The sequence below is a fragment of the Trachypithecus francoisi genome, unplaced genomic scaffold (genome assembly GCF_009764315.1).
Source record: "Trachypithecus francoisi isolate TF-2019V2 unplaced genomic scaffold, Tfra_2.0 Lachesis_group10, whole genome shotgun sequence".
Classification (NCBI taxonomy): Eukaryota; Metazoa; Chordata; class Mammalia; order Primates; family Cercopithecidae; genus Trachypithecus; species Trachypithecus francoisi.
The window spans coordinates 109,536,164-109,552,855 of record NW_022681455.1 but is presented as its reverse complement, the minus strand read 5'-3'; the positions used below and the strand labels follow the sequence as shown (position 1 = coordinate 109,552,855).

Below are 16,692 nucleotides of genomic sequence, written 5' to 3'. Positions count from 1 at the left end.
CTTTCATCTGCTCAAACTTTACCAGTTCATTATGGCCATATAAGACCCACATCCTCCAGAAGATTTCAACTTTCTCTTTTTCCTGACTGCCCACAGCATTTCTTTCATGCAGAAATTTTGAAGGCCAGGCGCGGTGGCTCACGCCTGTAATCCCACCACTTTGGGAGGCCGAGGGGGGCAGATCACAAGGTCAGGAGATCGAGACCATTCTGGCTAACATGGTGAAATCTTCTCTACTAAAAATACAAAAAATTAGCCAGGCGTGATGGCAGATGCCTATAGTCCCAGCTACTCAGCAGGCTGAGGCGGGAGAATGGCGTGAACCCAGGAGTGAGCCGAGATTGTGCCACTGCACTTCAGCCTCGGGGACAGAACGAGACTCCATCTCAAAAAAAAAATTGGCACTTGGTTCATATTCAGTTGAGGAGTTTAAGTCTTTCCTGTGTCTAAATAAGTCTTTCCTGCATCTAAGTGTTGCCTCCTCACAAAATTCACAAATTTCTGGAGGGTGGCCCAGAACAGTGCTTGACACATAGTCCAGGCTCCAAAAATACTTGAGTTGAATGAACGCTCCCCGACGGCTGCCCCACCCTAAGCCCATGTGTCTTTACAGTGTGTTCTACTCACCTTGAGAAGCTTCTCTTGCATCTCAAGGGCTTTTGCTTCTCTCTGCTCTATCCAGCGGGAAAGAGTACGCAGGGCAGCAGCCCGTGTTGGAATCTGAGGGTCATAAGTTGATAAAAGAACCTCTTGGAGCTGTTCTGTGGTTATGCTTCCAGATTTCTGGCTTGTAGTAGTGCCGGGCTCATTGACTCCCTGAGGAATGATTGGAGCATTTGACTGCAGACCTGTCTGGGGGGCTATCTCATGGCTCTGCTGTTGTTCAAGGTGGCTATGAGCTACATCAGTGGGTCTTTCACAACTGGTCTGTTGCTGCTCTTCTATTTTCCCTTCCAGATCTTTTCTGTTCAGTGTACTTTGGGCAGCCATGCTGATGGCCTCAGTGGCAAAGGCTCCATGGGTAGAGATGGTGATGCGGAGATCAACAGCGAGTTCTTGGATGACAGGATCAGGGTATGTGTTGGATATCTTCTCCAACAGAGGCAGCAACTGCTTCAGAACAGCAAAATCACTTGACTTCAACTACAAAATGAAGTAAAAAATGTCAAACCCAAATTAACATAGCAAATGTCAATATGACCTGAGCACCAGGAAACATATTCTGAGAAAAAGGGGCAGGGATCAAATCTTGCTCATGGTGTAAACAGTATATTGTCTGGGTCCAGCACTCAATACCATTTGTTGAATAATCATACCTAACATTTATTGAACACTTATCATATACAGGTTCTTTTTTAAGATAAAACACACACATACACACATTCATATCCCTGTGATATAATGACTATTATTATCTACATTTTAAACAGGTGGAAACAGAACGGTTAAGTAACACTCCCAAGGTCACAAACTGGAAGATAGTAAGATGTAAACTCAAGAAACTGGGATCAGAGCCCACACTCTTACCCAATACCCTACACAGTCTCCCTTGAAAAGATAAGGCTATTCTTAACTACTTGATCTAAAGTGGCCGGCCAGTATGCAAGTACACCATAGATCTGGAAGGGATCAGGGAGACAATGGGAAGAAAGGGATTTCTTCTGGAAAGTAGAAGTGAAAATTATATAACATTTTATTCTCCATGGAAGTTTTGTCCAAATGATGTCATATGCCTTATTACTAAGAAAGGTGCATGAGTGTTACAGCTCATTTAGAATTTGTCTAGCAGGTTTTCTGGTCTTCACTAGAAAGCACCCCCCTCACCCACTGCCACCCAAAAGGTATATGTGCAATCAATGAAAAGTAAGAATCAACAGTAACAGTTTTCTGTTTGAAAACACTGGAGAAATTATCAGATGATGCTTTAGGAGTCCCTGAAAATGTGAATACTTTAAAGATCTTAAATCCTTTTTATTGGCCAACATGGCGAAACCCTGTCTCTACTAAAAATATGAAAATTAGCTGGGCATGGTGGTGTGCACCTGTAGTCCCAGCTACTTGGGAGGCTGAGGCAGAGAATCGCCTAAACCCAGGAGACAGAAGTTGCAGTGAGCCAAGATCACGCCACTGCCCTCCAGCTTGGGCAACAGAGCGAGACTCCATCTCAAAAAAAAAAAAAAAAAATCCTTTTTATTTTTATTTTTTTCTTTTCTTTTTGGAGACAGAGTTTCGCTCTGCTGCCTAGGCTGGAGTACAACGGCGTAATCTTGGCTCACTGCAACCTCTGCCTCCTGGGTTCGAGCTCAATTCTCCTGCCTCAGCCTCCTGAGTAGCTGGGATTATAGGCGCTCACCACCACGCCTGGCGTTTTTTTTTTTTTTTTTTTTTTTTTTTTTTTTTTAGTAGAGACGCGGTTTCACCATGCTGGCCAGGCTAGTCTCGAACTCCTGACCTTAAGTGATCCATCTGCCTCGGCCTCCCAAAGTGCTGGGATTACAGGCTTGAGCTACCTTGCCTGGCTTAAATCCTTTTTAGAACAAGGCAGAGTATTTATTACTTAACCATTCACTCCCTCACTTCATTATCCAACCAACAATCAACCAACTAACCATTTTCATAGAACCTAAATAACATTGTTACTTGACACTGTAAGTCCACAGATTTGTTATTGTTCCTACCATTATGCTCCAAGTAAATGAAGATTTGAGGTGTATGTCAGGTTTGTATCTTAGAATTTCACTATACACTCAGATTGTTTTGTTTACATATTTACTAACTAATGCAAAATCAACATAAGATAGAGTTTCTGCCTCCACAGAATGTTAGTTTATCTTCATGTGCAAAACAACTGACATTCAGAGGTTACTATATCTTAAGGGAAGAAGAGAGTACATACATAAAGCAAAGATATATGTTATTTAAGGAAAGGGTCAATCTTTTTCTGGAATCTATGTGGCACTGGAAGAAACATTTTCCTCTTTTCTTTTCTTTCTTTCTTTCTTTTTCTCTCTCTTTCTTTCTCTTTTCTTTCTTTCTTCCTTCCTTCCTTCTTTCTTTTCCTTTCTTTCTTTTTCCTTCTTTTCTTTCTTTCCTTCCTTCCTTCTCTTTTCTTTCCTTTGTTTTTCTTTCCTTTGTTTTTCTTTCCTTCCTTTCTTTCCCTCCCTCCCTCCCTTCCTTCCTTCCTCTTTCTCTCGCTCTCTCTTTTTTTTTTTTGAGATGGAGCCTCGCTCTGTCGCCCAGGCTGTAGTGCAGTGGTGTGATCTCAGCTCACTGCAACCTCCACCTCCTGGGTTCAAATGATTCTCCTGCCTCAGCCTCCTGAGTAGCTGGGACTACAGGCACACACCACCAAGCCCGGCTAATTTTTTATATTTTAGTAGAGATGGGGTTTCACCATGTTGGCCAGGTTGGTCTTAAACTCTGGACCTCAGGTGATCCACCCACCTTGGCCTCCCAAAGTGTTGGGATTATAGGTGTGAGCCACCATGCCCGGCTGAGACATTTTCAAATAATTTTACTAGTATTATCATTATGCTAAACTTCATTCAGTGCCTCTGTTGTATTGTGGACTTTTTTAAAGCATTTAAAATGAGAATAATTTATCTATAATCTATTTGGCCTCTTTTTCATTTCTCTTCTTTTTTTTTTTTTTTTTTTGAGACGGAGTCTCGCTCTGTGGCCCAGGCTGGAGTGCAGTGGCCGGATCTCAGCTCACTGCAAGCTCCGCCTCCCGGGTTTATGCCATTCTCCTGCCTCAGCCTCCCGAGTAGCTGGGACTACAGGCGCCCGCCACCTCACCCGGCTAGTTTTTTGTATTTTTTAGTAGAGACGGGGTTTCACCGTGTTAGCCAGGATGGTCTCGATCTCCTGACCTCGTGATCCGCCCGTCTCGGCCTCCCAAAGTGCTGGGATTACAGGTGTGAGCCACCGCGCCCGGCCTCATTTCTCTTCTATATAACAATTTCTTCTTAAAAAAAAACCAGCCAAGACAAATAGATCAATGGAACAGAACAGCAAGACCAGAAATAGACCCACATAAATAGAGTCAACTGAACTTTGACAAAGGAGCAAAGGCTTTAAATGGAAAAAAAAAATAGTCTTTTTTTTTCTTTTTTTTAATTGGAACAAGTGTCAGTAGAAAAAAAAAAGAAAGACAGTGTTTTCAAGAAATGGTGCTGAAACAACTGGCATGCACTTGGGAAAAAATGAATCTAGACACAGACCTTGCACTTTGCACAAAAATTAACTTGAAATGTATCATAAACCTAACTGTCAAATACAAAACTACAAAACTCCTACAAGTTAACATAGTAGAAAATTGAGATGACCTCTTAAAAGCAATGACCTGGCCGGGCGCGGTGGCTCAAGCCTGTAATCCCAGCACTTTGGGAGGCCGAGGCGGGTGGATCACGAGGTCAGGAGATCGAGAACCTCCTGGCTAACACGGTGAAACCCCGTGTCTACTAAAAATACAAAAAACTAGCCGGGCGCGGTGGCGGGTGCCTGTAGTCCCAGCTACTCGGAGGCTGAGGCGGGAGAATGGCGGGAACCCGGGAGGCGGAGCTTGCAGTGAGCCGAGATCGCGCCACTGCACTCCAGCCTGGGCGACACAGCGAGACTCCGCTCTCAAAAAAAAAAAAAAAAAAAAAAAAAAGCAATGACCTTTTAAATATACCACCAAAGGCACGATCTATGAAAGACACAGCTAAAAACCTGGACCTTATTAAAACTAAAAATGTCTGCTCTGCAAAAGAAACTGTCAAGAGAATGAGAAGATAAACTACAGAACGAGAGAAAATATTTGTAAAAGACATATCTGAAAAAGAACTAATCGCCAAAATATACAAAGAACTCTTTTTTTTTTTTTTTTTGAGGCGGAGTCTCGCTCTGTCGCCCGGACTGGAGTGCAGTGGCCGGATCTCAGCTCACTGCAAGCTCCGCCTCCCGGGTTTACACCATTCTCCTGCCTCAGCCTCCCGAGTAGCTGGGACTACAGGCGCCCGCCACTTCGCCCGGCTAGTTTTTGTATTTTTTTAGTAGAGATGGGGTTTCACCGTGTTAGCCAGGATGGTCTGGATCTCCTGACCTCGTGATCCGCCCGTCTCGGCCTCCCAAAGTGCTGGGATTACAGGCTTGAGCCACCGCGCCCGGCCACAAAGAACTCTTAAAACTCAACAATAAGAAAATCAACAACCTGACTTAAAAATGGGCAAACGACCTAAACAGATAGGTCTACCAAAGAAGACCACCCTACCAAAGAAGACATACGGGGGGCCGGGCGCGGTGGCTCACGCCTGTAATCCCAGCACTTTGGGAGGCCAAGACGGGCGGATCACGAGATCAGGAGATTGAGACCATCCTGGCTAACACGGTGAAACCCTGTCTCTACTTAAAATACAAAAAAAGAAAAATTAGCCAGGCATGGTGGTGGGCGCCTGTGGTCCCCGCTACTCAGGAGGCTGAGGCAGGAGAATGGCGTGAACCCGGGAGGCAGAGCTTGCAGTGAACTGAGATGCACCCCTGTACTCCAGCCTGGGCAACAGAGTGAGACTCCATCTTAAAAAAAAAAAAAAAAAAAGACATACAGATGGCAAATAAGCATAGGAAGACATACTCAATGTCATAAGTCATTAGGGAATTGCAATTATTTTCTTTTTTTTTTTGAGACAGAGTCTTGCTCTATTACTCAGGCTGGAGTACAGTGGCACAATCTTGGCTCACTCCAACTTCCACCTCCAGGTTCAAGCGATTCCTCCACCTCAGCCTCCTGAGTAACTGGGTCTCCAGGTATGGCCACCTGCCTGGCTAATTTTTGTATTTTTAGCAGAGTCAGGGTTTTGCCGTTTTGCCCGGGCTAACCTCAAACTGCTAACCTCATGTGATCTGCCCACCTCAGCCTCCTAAAATGCTGGGATTACAGGCATGAGCCACCACACCTGGCTTCCCACCCACCCCTTTGCATCCACAGAGTTCTCAATCCTTGGCATGGCAGAAGCACCAGCCTCATCCCTCCCTGATCAAAGGTGTGCCCTGGGATCCCTGGCCTCAAGCTGGACAACCAGGTGCCCACATCCTGGATGGGTATTTACTCATCGAACATCTAGCCCCTGGGGTTGTCCAGGGAAATGCATTGGGTGGCAGCAGATATCTGAGGAGCTTTTTTTTTTTTGAGACAGAGTTTTGCTCTGTCACCCAGGCTGGAGTGCAATGGCACGATCTCGGCTCACTGCATCCTCCACCTCCCAGGTTCAAGCGATTCTCCTGCCTCAGCCTCCAGAGTAGCTGGGATGACAGGTGCCCGCCACCACACCCAGCTAATTTTTTTATATTTTTAGTAGAGATGGGATTTTGCCATTTTGGCCAGGCTGGTCTCAAACTCCTGACCTCAGGTGATCCTCCCACCTCAGCCTCCCAAAGTGCTGGGATTACAGGCATGAGCCACGGTGCCCAGGTGAGGAGCTTTTTTTTGAGAGGGAGTTTCGCTCTTGTTGCCCAGGCTGGAGCGCAATGGCATGATCTTGGCTCACTGCAACTTCCACCTCCTGGGTTCAAGCAATTCTCCTGCCTCAGCCTCCCAAGTAGCTGGGCTGCTCTGGAACTCCTGACCTCAGGTGATCTGCCCACTTCAGCCTCCCAAAGCACTGGGATTACAGGCGTGAGCCACTGCGCCTGGCCAAAGCTCTGAAAATCTTTAACAATGTGAATAAATGAGCAGAATGAAGACAATTCCAGAAATAGATGGTTTAATCTCAAAAGCAAAAAGAATTAAAGGGAACTAGTCAGCTTAGTTAACTGGAAAGTCATTTTCTTTTTAAGTTTTAAAATTGGAGGCACTGTGGTTTGCAAGTAAGGGTTTTTTAAGCCAGTTTGATCACCTGCATACAAGCAGTTGAAGGATGCCTCTCCACTCTAGGGAAATTCTGAGAAAAGACTGGATTACCTAGAGGACAATCAAGTGAAAGCCTGTGAAAACAAGAAGCATGGCTCTCCTTTGCCCCTCATAACACATGACTAACATTCACAACACTCCCATGGGTGTGTCCAGATCTGGAGGTTGCTGCTCACTATGGGTGAGGGCAGGGGTTTTCAACTTTTTGAGCCCATGCCCTTTTGATAAACAAAACAAAACAAATTCATGCGTCCTTCGTTAAACATTATCTTCCCTTTCTTCCTTTTATTCTTTCTTCCTTCCATTTATCCATCCATTCAAAAACTGTTAATTAAGTACCTACTGTGGCAGGTTTATTAAATACGGCAGAAAGTAAGACATCTCTAAATGAGGCTGCTTAAAAGTAACAGTAATTAAGAAGGATTGTCTGCTCTTTGGAGTTCTACATAACAGCTAGAAATAATGGGAATTTTCCCAAGCAGTTCTATAGAGCATCCAAATTGGGCTCGGTGAAGAGAAAGGACAGCATTCCAGCACAGGAACTGAGTCAACCAATTCGCCTCACCAGCATGCAACAGGTTTCAGCGGTTTTCCCTCTCCCCTTCCTCCATTCTGCAATAGACCTCTAGCTTGCTTACCACTACTTCTACCCCAGCCTCTAAGTGTTTGTAATGATTCTAATATGTAAGTGAACAGCACCTAAAACACAGTCCAAGTTCATAGCGACATTTTTGCCAGAGTCTGAGCAATGACCTTTGACCAAAAACATGACCTAAGCAGTGTAGAGTAACAACAAGCTAAAGACTCCTTCCCCTTTAGAGAAAAGGTGCACCTTTTCTCACCCAATAACGGGCCCCCGCCCCAGTAGAATCTAGATTTAAAGATGTGGAGCTCAGTTTTTAACCAGAGGCTCTGCTGCCACCCTGGAACAACATGGTTTTGGTTTTTCCTAAAGAATATCTAGAATGGTCTGCTCAGCTTCGTGCTTTAGAGACCAACGGACAATGCAACATCATGCAGAAACTGCTTCTTCAGGGGACAGGGAGGAGTAACCAATGTATAATACTTTTAGTGGTGACTAACTCTGAAATTTAGAAAATGAGCCTGGAATTATAGTTATCTTGTCAGCAGTCTTTTTTTTTTTTTAATAAATTTTTGTGGCCGGGCGTGGTGGCTCAAGCCTGTAATCCCAGCACTTTGGGAGGCTGAGACGGGCGGATCACGAGGTCAGGAGATCGAGACCCTCCTGGCTAACACGGTGAAACCCCGACTCTACTAAAAATACAAAAAAAACTAGCCGGGCGAGGTGGCAGGTGCCTGTGGTCCCAGCTACTCCGGAGGCTGAGGCAGGAAAATGGCGTGAACCCGGGAGGCGGAGCTTGCAGTGAGCTGAGATCCGGCCACTGCACTCCAGCCTGGGCGACAGAGCGAGACTCCGTCTCAAAAAAAAATAAATAAAAATAAATAAATAAATAAATAAATAAATAAATAAATTTTTGTTTGTTTGTTTGTCTGTTTTGAGACGGAGTCTCGCTCTGTTGCCAGGCTGGAGAGCAATGGGGCAGTCTCAGCTCACTGCAACCTCCGCCTCCTGGGTTCAAGCGATTCTCCTGCCTCAGCCTCCCAAGTAGCTGGGATTATAGGCATGCACACCATGCCCAGCTAAGTTTTGTATTTTTAGTAGAGATGGGGTTTCACTATGTTTGCCAGGCTGGTCTTGAACTCCTGACCTCGTGATCCGCCCACCTCAGCCTCCCAGAGTGCTGGGATTACAGGCATGAGCCACCACGCCTGGCCTTTTTATTTTTTACTTTTTGTCAGCAGTCTTAAATACACGCTTTTTCCAAATTAACTCCTCTTCCCAGACATAATGTTCTAATAATCACTTAGATTACATAAATTAGAAAGAAATAAAAAAGGTTCAGATGATGTTAGATTCTTATTTCATTAGCTAAAACAATGAATCCTAATAAGGGATAGGAAAAAACAGTATATTGTTAGCCTGACAACGATGAACTGAAAACACAATTCAGAACCATGACTTTTTTTTTTTTTAATACAAAGAAAGAAAATCCAGCATTACTATAGAAGCCATTTACAAATCCATGATTCAAACAGAAAAAAAGTAGCAGATTTAGGCCAAAGATAAAGGGGGTGACGTGCTTATGTTCACTTAACTAACTGCAAAGTCAGAGGAATGCCGGATGTAATCAGTGAGTCAGGATGGCTCACAGAAAGGCAGGGGCCTGCAAGGTATAACCTTGACATCAGTCAGGTGAGTCTGTCTTAGAATACAACTAACATGCACAGCCAGCACTCCAACAATGGGCTTCTAGAAAGGGAAATTGAGATTTCTGTGATCTATCTTCCATTTGGGATGTGGTTTGAAATAAGTGTGAAGTAAAGAGAAGCAAAAAAAAAAAAAAAAGACTATTCAAATTAATACTCAACCAGAAAAACAAAAATCAATTTGGCCAGCTAAATCCAATAAGAATACAACTTAAGAAAAATGATTCCAGCCGGGCACAGTGGCTCACGCCTGTAATCCTAACACTTTGGGAGGCCGAGGTGGGTGGATCACCTGAGGTCAGGGGTGTTAGAACAGCCTGGCCGCCATGGCAAAACCCTGTCTCTACTATAAATACAAAAATTAGCCAGCTATGGTAGCACATGCCTGTAATCCCAGCTACTTGGGAGGCTGAGGCAGGAGAATTGCTTGAACCCAGGAGGCGGAGGCTGCAGTGAGCCAAGATTGTGCCACTGCACTCCAGCCTGGGCGACAGAGTAAGACTCTGTCTCAAAAAAAAAAGAAAAAAAAAAAAGGCTGGGCGCGGTAGCTCAAGCCTGTAATCCCAGCACTTTGGGAGGCCGAGGTGGGTGGATCACAAGGTCAGGAGATTGAGACCATCCTGGCTAACACCGTGAAACCCCGTCTCTACTAAAAGATACAAAAAACTAGCCAGGCGTGGTGGCGGGCACCTGTAGTCCCAGCTACTCGGGAGGCTGAGGCAGGAGAATGGTGTGAACCTGGGGGGCGGAGCTTGCAGTGAGCCGAGATCGCGCCACTGTACTCCAGCCTGGGGCACAGAGCAAGACTCCGTCTCAAAAAAAAAAGAAAGAAAAAGAAAAATGATTCCATCAGTGAAATTTTCCTTGACAGTTTTAACAGCAAGGGTATACTATGGTGCTAGAAACTGAACCAAAAGCTTTTTTTTTCAAACAATGTGGAAAATATATATCAGAAGTGCTAAGTAAATCTACCAAGAAATGGGCTTCACACTAATAACAGGCCCAGATAAAATTCCTTTTCCTTTTTGACAGGCTGGTGAAAGGCATATTCTAATACATCAAGAATCAGAATCAGATTTGAATCCTCAAGCTCAAAAATCCATTCCCAGAGGGTATCCTACTCATTGCTAAGGGTTTTGAGCAGATTGGCTTCAGGGTGGATTTCATAAGACTCACACTAAGCCTATTTTGCTTTCCTGCAGACTCCTCACCTAATTTGGTATGTAATCAGCCAGTCACACACACATGCATGGTCTAGCCCTTGCCTATCTTTTGTCTTTGCTGGCATGCTCTTCCCCTTGGTCTCTACAATTCACCAACACCAGCCTTCTATCAGTGTCTCAAGTATACCAAGCTCTTTGCTGCTTCTAAGCCTTTGTACGTGATGTTTTCCTTACTTGGAAGAGTTTCCTTCAAATCTTAGCTTACGCTTACACTTCCTCACTGGAAATATTTCCAGCCTAGGTTAGATGTTATGTGCTCTTGGTACCCACCACTTCTCTTTTGAGGCCCTTCATTCAATTTTAAGTACATTTCTGAACAGCTGTTTAGTGTCTGACTTCCTTACTGGACTGCAAGTTTCATGAGGGTCTGCCCTGTCCCCTGCTGTATTCCCAGCACCCTAGCTTAGTATGTGTGGCACATGAGTATGCAATATGTAGTTTTTTTTTGTTTGTTTTAATTTTTTTTGAGATGGAGTTTTGCTCTTGTCACCCAGGCTGAGTTGCAATGGCACAATCTTGGCTCACTGCAACCTCCGGCTACCAGGTTCAAGCAATTTTCCTGCCTCAGCCTCCTGAGTAGCTGGGATTACAGGTGCCCGACACCACATCCAGCTAATTTTTTTTGTATTTTTAGTAAAGACAGGGTTTCACCATGTTGGCCAGGCTGGTCTCAAACTCCTGACCTCAGGTGATCCACCCACCTCGGCCTCCCAAAGTGCTGGGATTACAGGCTCAGTGAGTCACTGCGCCCAGCCAATATGTAATGTTTAAAAAAAAACTTTAAAAATTATAAATTAGGTATGTAAAGGACATACACACTTAAAAGTGGCAGGAAGCAAAGCTTTAACATGCTACCTGATGTGGGATGAAGAATGAATCCTGTGCAAAAATGGAGCATTCAAAATAGATGGATCTTATGCAACCAGAAGGTTATTAAGGACTTTTCCCAACAATAGTAGCAGAAACAAGGGCTGAGCTTTGGAGAGTGAGGGCCAGAAAATCTAGTATTCACCTCAGATGCAAAACACCAGGCTAGATGTTTCCATATTAAGATCGTAACAGGTAGAGAAGACCCTTCCCTTCTGATAGTGAAGTCTCTTCAGGTGACAGAGTGGAAACGGTGCAAGTTTCTTGTTCTCCACTTTGGAGAGAATTCTTATTAACAAACTAACTTCTTTATCCTGGTTCTCCTATGTACAATATCCATTCTTATTTCTCACAAGGGTATGGAAGGAAAACAACTGGTATTTTGCTTCTCCCTTCCCTCCATTCAAGCTTGGCTCATGTCTACAACTCACCTGAACAGCTCCTCCCAGCATAACAGCCACCAGCCCCATAGACATGCTCAGCGTCTGTGATTCCACGGTGCTCTCTGCCTGATGGGCCAAGCTTGCACAGGCTCTCTGCATTGTTGCTGCTACAAAGTCCACCACCTATTAAAAAAAGGGAATTGAGAATCAATGAGGAATAATAATTTAAAAAATCAAAATTCTCCTTACATCTTATGTCTACATCCTCATCTTCTTTATCTACATCATGATAGCAAGAACCATCCAGAACAATTGCTACTTACCATGCAGGTGTGAAGTTCAGTGTTTTGCTTTTTTTATATATATAGCATTTACTGGTTTATTATAAAGGTTATTACAAAGGACGCAGATGGACAGACAGATGAATAGGACAAGCGGGTGGGGGTGGAGCTTCCATGCCCTCTCTGGGTTAGCCCCACTCCCAGCATCTCCACACGTTCAGCAAGCGGGAAGCTCCCAAGTGTTTCACGTGTACAATCTCACTTAGTTCTCATCTCAACTCTAGGAGGTCAGTACTATCATCCTCATTATGAAATGAAGAATCTGAGGCTTTAAAAGGTTGTTTGGTTAAGGCCATACACTTAATAAATGAGAAAGCCTACTTATACTTTCCCAAATGTTTTAATATACTACTCCAACTTCCTTTACTTTGCATGAATTTTGCCTGAAAATTAAAAAGCAAAATGACTTGTAAATTAACTCAAAATGGATCACGGACTGTAATGCAAAATACAAAACTATAAACTCCTAGCAGCTACCATGGAAAATCTAGATGGTCGCGGTTATGGTGAGGACTTTTCAGATGCAACACCAAAGGCACAATCCGTGAAAGAAAGTAATGATAAGCTGGACTTCACTGAAGTTAAAAATTCCTGCTCTGCGAAAGACACTGTCAAGAGAATACAAAGAGAAGCCACGGACTGGGAGAAAATAGTCATCCAAAACAGTCTGACAAAGGACTGTTTTCCAAAATTTACAGAGAACTCTTAAAGTTCAATAATAAGAAAACCCGGGTTGGGCACAGTGGCTCACACCTGTAATCCCAGCACTTTGGGAGGCCGAGGTGGGTAGATCACTTGAGGTTAGGAGTCCAGACCAGCCTGACCAAAAGGTGAATCCTGTCTCTACCAAAATATTACAAAAAATTATCCGGGCATGGTGGCGCACCCATAGTCTCAGCTACTTGGGAGGCTGAGGTGGAAGAATCGCTTGAAGCAGGAGGCGGAGGTTGCAGTGAGCTGAGACAGCACCAGCTGTAGCTGAGACTACACTCCAGCCTGGGCAACAGAGTGAGACCCTGTCTCCAAAAAAAAAAAACAGCCAGGCAGAGTGGCAAGTGCTATAGTCCCAGCTACTCAGGAGACTGAGGTGGGAGGATTGCTTGAGCCCAGGAGGTCAAGGCTGCAGTAAGCCATGATGGTGTCACTGCACTCTAGCCTGTTTAACAGAAAGAGATCCTGTCTTGAAAAGAAAAGAGCCCAATTAAAAAAGAGCAAAAGTCCTAAACCAATATCTCACCAAAGAAAATATACAGATGGCAAAAAGGCATATGAAAAGATGCTCCACATCACATCCTATGGCATTGGAGAACTGGAAATGAAAGCATTGTTGATATACTTTTACACACCTAACAGAATGGCCAAAATCCAGAGAACTGATTTCACCAGGAATGTTGGTGAGGATGGAGATCAACGGGAGCTCTCATTCATTCATTGCTGCTGGGAATGCAAAATGGTACAGCCACTTTGGCAGACCGTTTGGCACTTTCTTATAAAACTAAACATACTCTCACCATACAATCTAGCCATTGCTTGCCTTGATATTTACTCAAATGAGTTGAAAACTTATGTCCATACAAAACCTGCACATGGTTGTTTATAGCAGCTCTAGTTATAATTGTTAAAACCTGAAGTAACCAAGATGTCCTTCAGTAGGTGAATACATCAATAAACTGTGGTACATCCAAACAATGGAAAAATAGCACCAAAAAATGGGCAATCAAGCTATGAAAAGACATGGAGGAACCTCGAATGCATATTACTAAGGGAAAGAAGCCAAGCTGAAAAGGCTACATGCTGTATGATTTCAACTATATTACATTTTGGAAAAGGCAAAACTATGGAGACAGTGAAAAGATCAAGGGTTGCCAGGGGTTAGGAGAGAGGGAGAACAAAACAGGTGGAGCACAGAGGATTTTTACGGTGGTGAAACTATTCTGTATGATACCATCATGGTGGATACATGGCATTACAAATTTATCCAAATCCATAGTTTGTACAATGCCAAGAGCGAGCCCTAATGTAAACTATGGACTTTGGGTGGTGATGTGTCAATGCAGACTGATCAGCTGCAAAAAATGCATCACTCTGGTGGGAGATGTTGACAATGGGGGAGGCTATGTTGTGTGAGTGCAGGGAGTGTAAGGGAAATCTCTATCTCTTCTGTTCAATTTTGTTGTGAATCTAAAACTGCTCTAAAAAATACTCTCCTTATAAAAAATGACCTGTTACTTTCTGACTATGTCAGGGGGTCCTGGATCTGCTTCTCAAAAGGAGGTTTCCTCCTCAGGGATTCCTGCCCTGACTCACTCCTGACATTTTGACAGTCTAATTCTAGTAAGTAAAGAATGGAGGGGGTAGTGTTCAGTTTCATCTAGAAGTCAGTGTCTTCGAACCATTTGTGCAAATGATTGACAGCAGTGATCCCCAACCTTTTTGGCACCAGGGACCGGTTTCATGGAAGACAATTTTCCCGCACACCAGGGTTGGCAGAGGCGGGAGGGGGAGAGGGGTGGGGAATGGTTTCAGGATGAAACTATTCCACCTCAGATCATCAGGTGTTAGTTAGATTCTCATAAGGACTGTGTAACCTAGATCTCTTGCATGCACATTTCACAATAGGGTTTGCGCTCCTATGAGAATCTAATGCTGCTGCTGATCTGACAGGAGGCGGCGCTCGGGTGGTAAAGCTCACTTGTGCGCTGCTCACCTCCGGTTATGAGGCCAGGTTCCTAACAGGCCACAGAACAGTACCAGTCCGTGGCCTGGGGGTTGGAGACCCGTGATCTAGAGTCTTTTTTAAAGTATTAAATATTTGAAAGGATTAAGATTGTTCCTAGACAAGATTTTATATAGCATTTGGCTAACAACTAAGCTTTAAATAGAATTAATTTGGTCAGCATCATTTTCAATGCATTTGGATTAATCACCTTAAGTAAAAACACCTTTGAATAAATGACAGCACACAAATGCACATGCGTGCACACACACATGCATACTTAGGATTAATGACTCAAAAGAGAGAAATCATTTTAGAAATGGAAAGGCTGAGAAGGTCATCATAAGCCTCCAAATAACATGCAAGCTTGCATGTTTAATTCTCTGGACAAATCACATGCTGTGCTAGAATCTTTATTGCAAGCTTATAGTCAGGAGAATGGCTTGTTAACACTTGTCTTCTGAAGCAATGCAGGAAACTAGAAAGGTTATTAAAAGTTCCACTTACTGAAATGAACAATGCTGTTTATGGCAGTTTTCACCACCTCCTCCATCCCTAAGATTTTATTCATACCAGAAGATAAGGACACTGGCCCTTTCTAGAAACACTAGGTAGAAACTGTTTCTACTATGTTGGGCCAACTATTTTGCCTCCAGGGAGTTTTCTAAAGCACTCCTTAGCTGGGCACAGTGGCTAATGCCTGTAACCTAATACTTTGGGAGGCCAAGGCAGGAGATCACTTTAGGCCAGGAGTTCAAGACCAGCCTGGCAACAAAGTGAGACCCTATCTCTATAGAAAATCTAAAAATTAGCCAGGCACAGTGGCACACACCTGTAGTCCTGGCTACCAAGGAAGCTGAGGTAGGAGGATTGCATGAACCAAGGAGTTCAAGGTTGCAGTGAGCCGTGATTGCACCACTGCACTCCCGCCTGGGTGACAAAGAGTGAGACCCTGTCTCTAACAACAATAACAAAAAATAAATAAAGCATTTCTAAATTACTCAACTAGGATTATTTAGCTTTCCAACTGTTTCTAAATTCCTCTCCAGTTTTTTTTTTTGAGATGGAGTTTAGCTCTGCCGCCTAGGCTGCAGTGCAGTGGCGTGATCTCGGCTCACTGCAACCTCCACCTCCCAGGTTCAAGAAATTCTCCTGCCTTAGTCTCGCGAGTAGCCTCCCAAAGTGCTGGGATAACAAGCATAAGCCACTGTGCCCGGTCTCCACGGTGTGTGTGTGTGTGTGTGTGTGTGTGTGGTGTGTATAGCTATCAAAACAAGTAGTATGATCCTATTACTAAAATAGACACTTTCTATGTTTGTATGTATGTAAAAACAAAAAACGAAAAAAAAAAAACAAAACAGGGAACCGTTAACTGTAAAGAGATAGCCAGCTATCATTGTTATCTATGAAGTACCCTTTCCGCCAAACATTCTTCATGTTAACACCAAAACCCCCTACCCATTTGGACAGCAGCTCCTCCACCTACTACACATTTCCTGTGATTTTGGGGGGGCTGCCAGCCACAAGAATAGGTGTGGGACCGAAGCCTGCTCTAAAAGTTATACATGCTGTGGAGAGTGGGGACAGACCTTTACTTTTTACTTAAAACTTCTTATAAACATACATAATTTTAAAAGCCAAATATTCCTGAAAGCTTATAGTGAAAAATAGCAGTGCCCTACATAATTTCTTCCCATCTGATTCAGGCTCAACAGAAGCAACCACTTTTAGTTTGATTTAATAATAAACTGTTTAGTTTATTAATAACATTAAGTCCAGGCGCCTGTAATCCCAGCACTTTGGGAGGCCAAGGCAGGTGGATCACCTGAGGCTGGCGGTTTGAGACCAGCCTGATCAACATGGAGAAACCCCATCTCTACTAAAAATACAAAAATTAGCCGGGCGTGGTTGCGGGCACCTATAATCCCAGCTACTCCGGAGGCTGAGGCAGGAAAATCACTTGAACCAGGGAGGCAGAGGTTGT

At 43.9% G+C, this 16,692-nt stretch overlaps 1 protein-coding gene and 1 non-coding gene across 5 annotated transcripts in view; one reads left to right on the top strand and one right to left on the bottom strand.

Annotated features, from left to right (window-relative positions):
- The window catches only part of TANGO6 (transport and golgi organization 6 homolog), a 268,545-nt gene that overhangs the window by 176,850 nt on the left and 75,003 nt on the right, over positions 1-16,692 (bottom strand). For all 4 annotated transcript variants that reach the window (XR_004438955.1, XM_033218804.1, XM_033218803.1 and 1 more), the window contains 2 exons: positions 11,700-11,834; positions 628-1,143 (listed from right to left, as the gene is read on the bottom strand). Coding sequence is in view for 3 of the 4 variants with exons in the window: in XM_033218804.1 (XP_033074695.1) it covers positions 628-1,143; positions 11,700-11,834 (651 nt within the window). In the remaining variant the exon portion in view is untranslated. The remainder of the gene's footprint in view (positions 1-627; positions 1,144-11,699; positions 11,835-16,692) is intronic.
- Positions 1,756-1,819, top strand: LOC117088858. The gene has a single exon (XR_004439376.1). It is a non-coding gene; the product is annotated as a U7 small nuclear RNA (small nuclear RNA).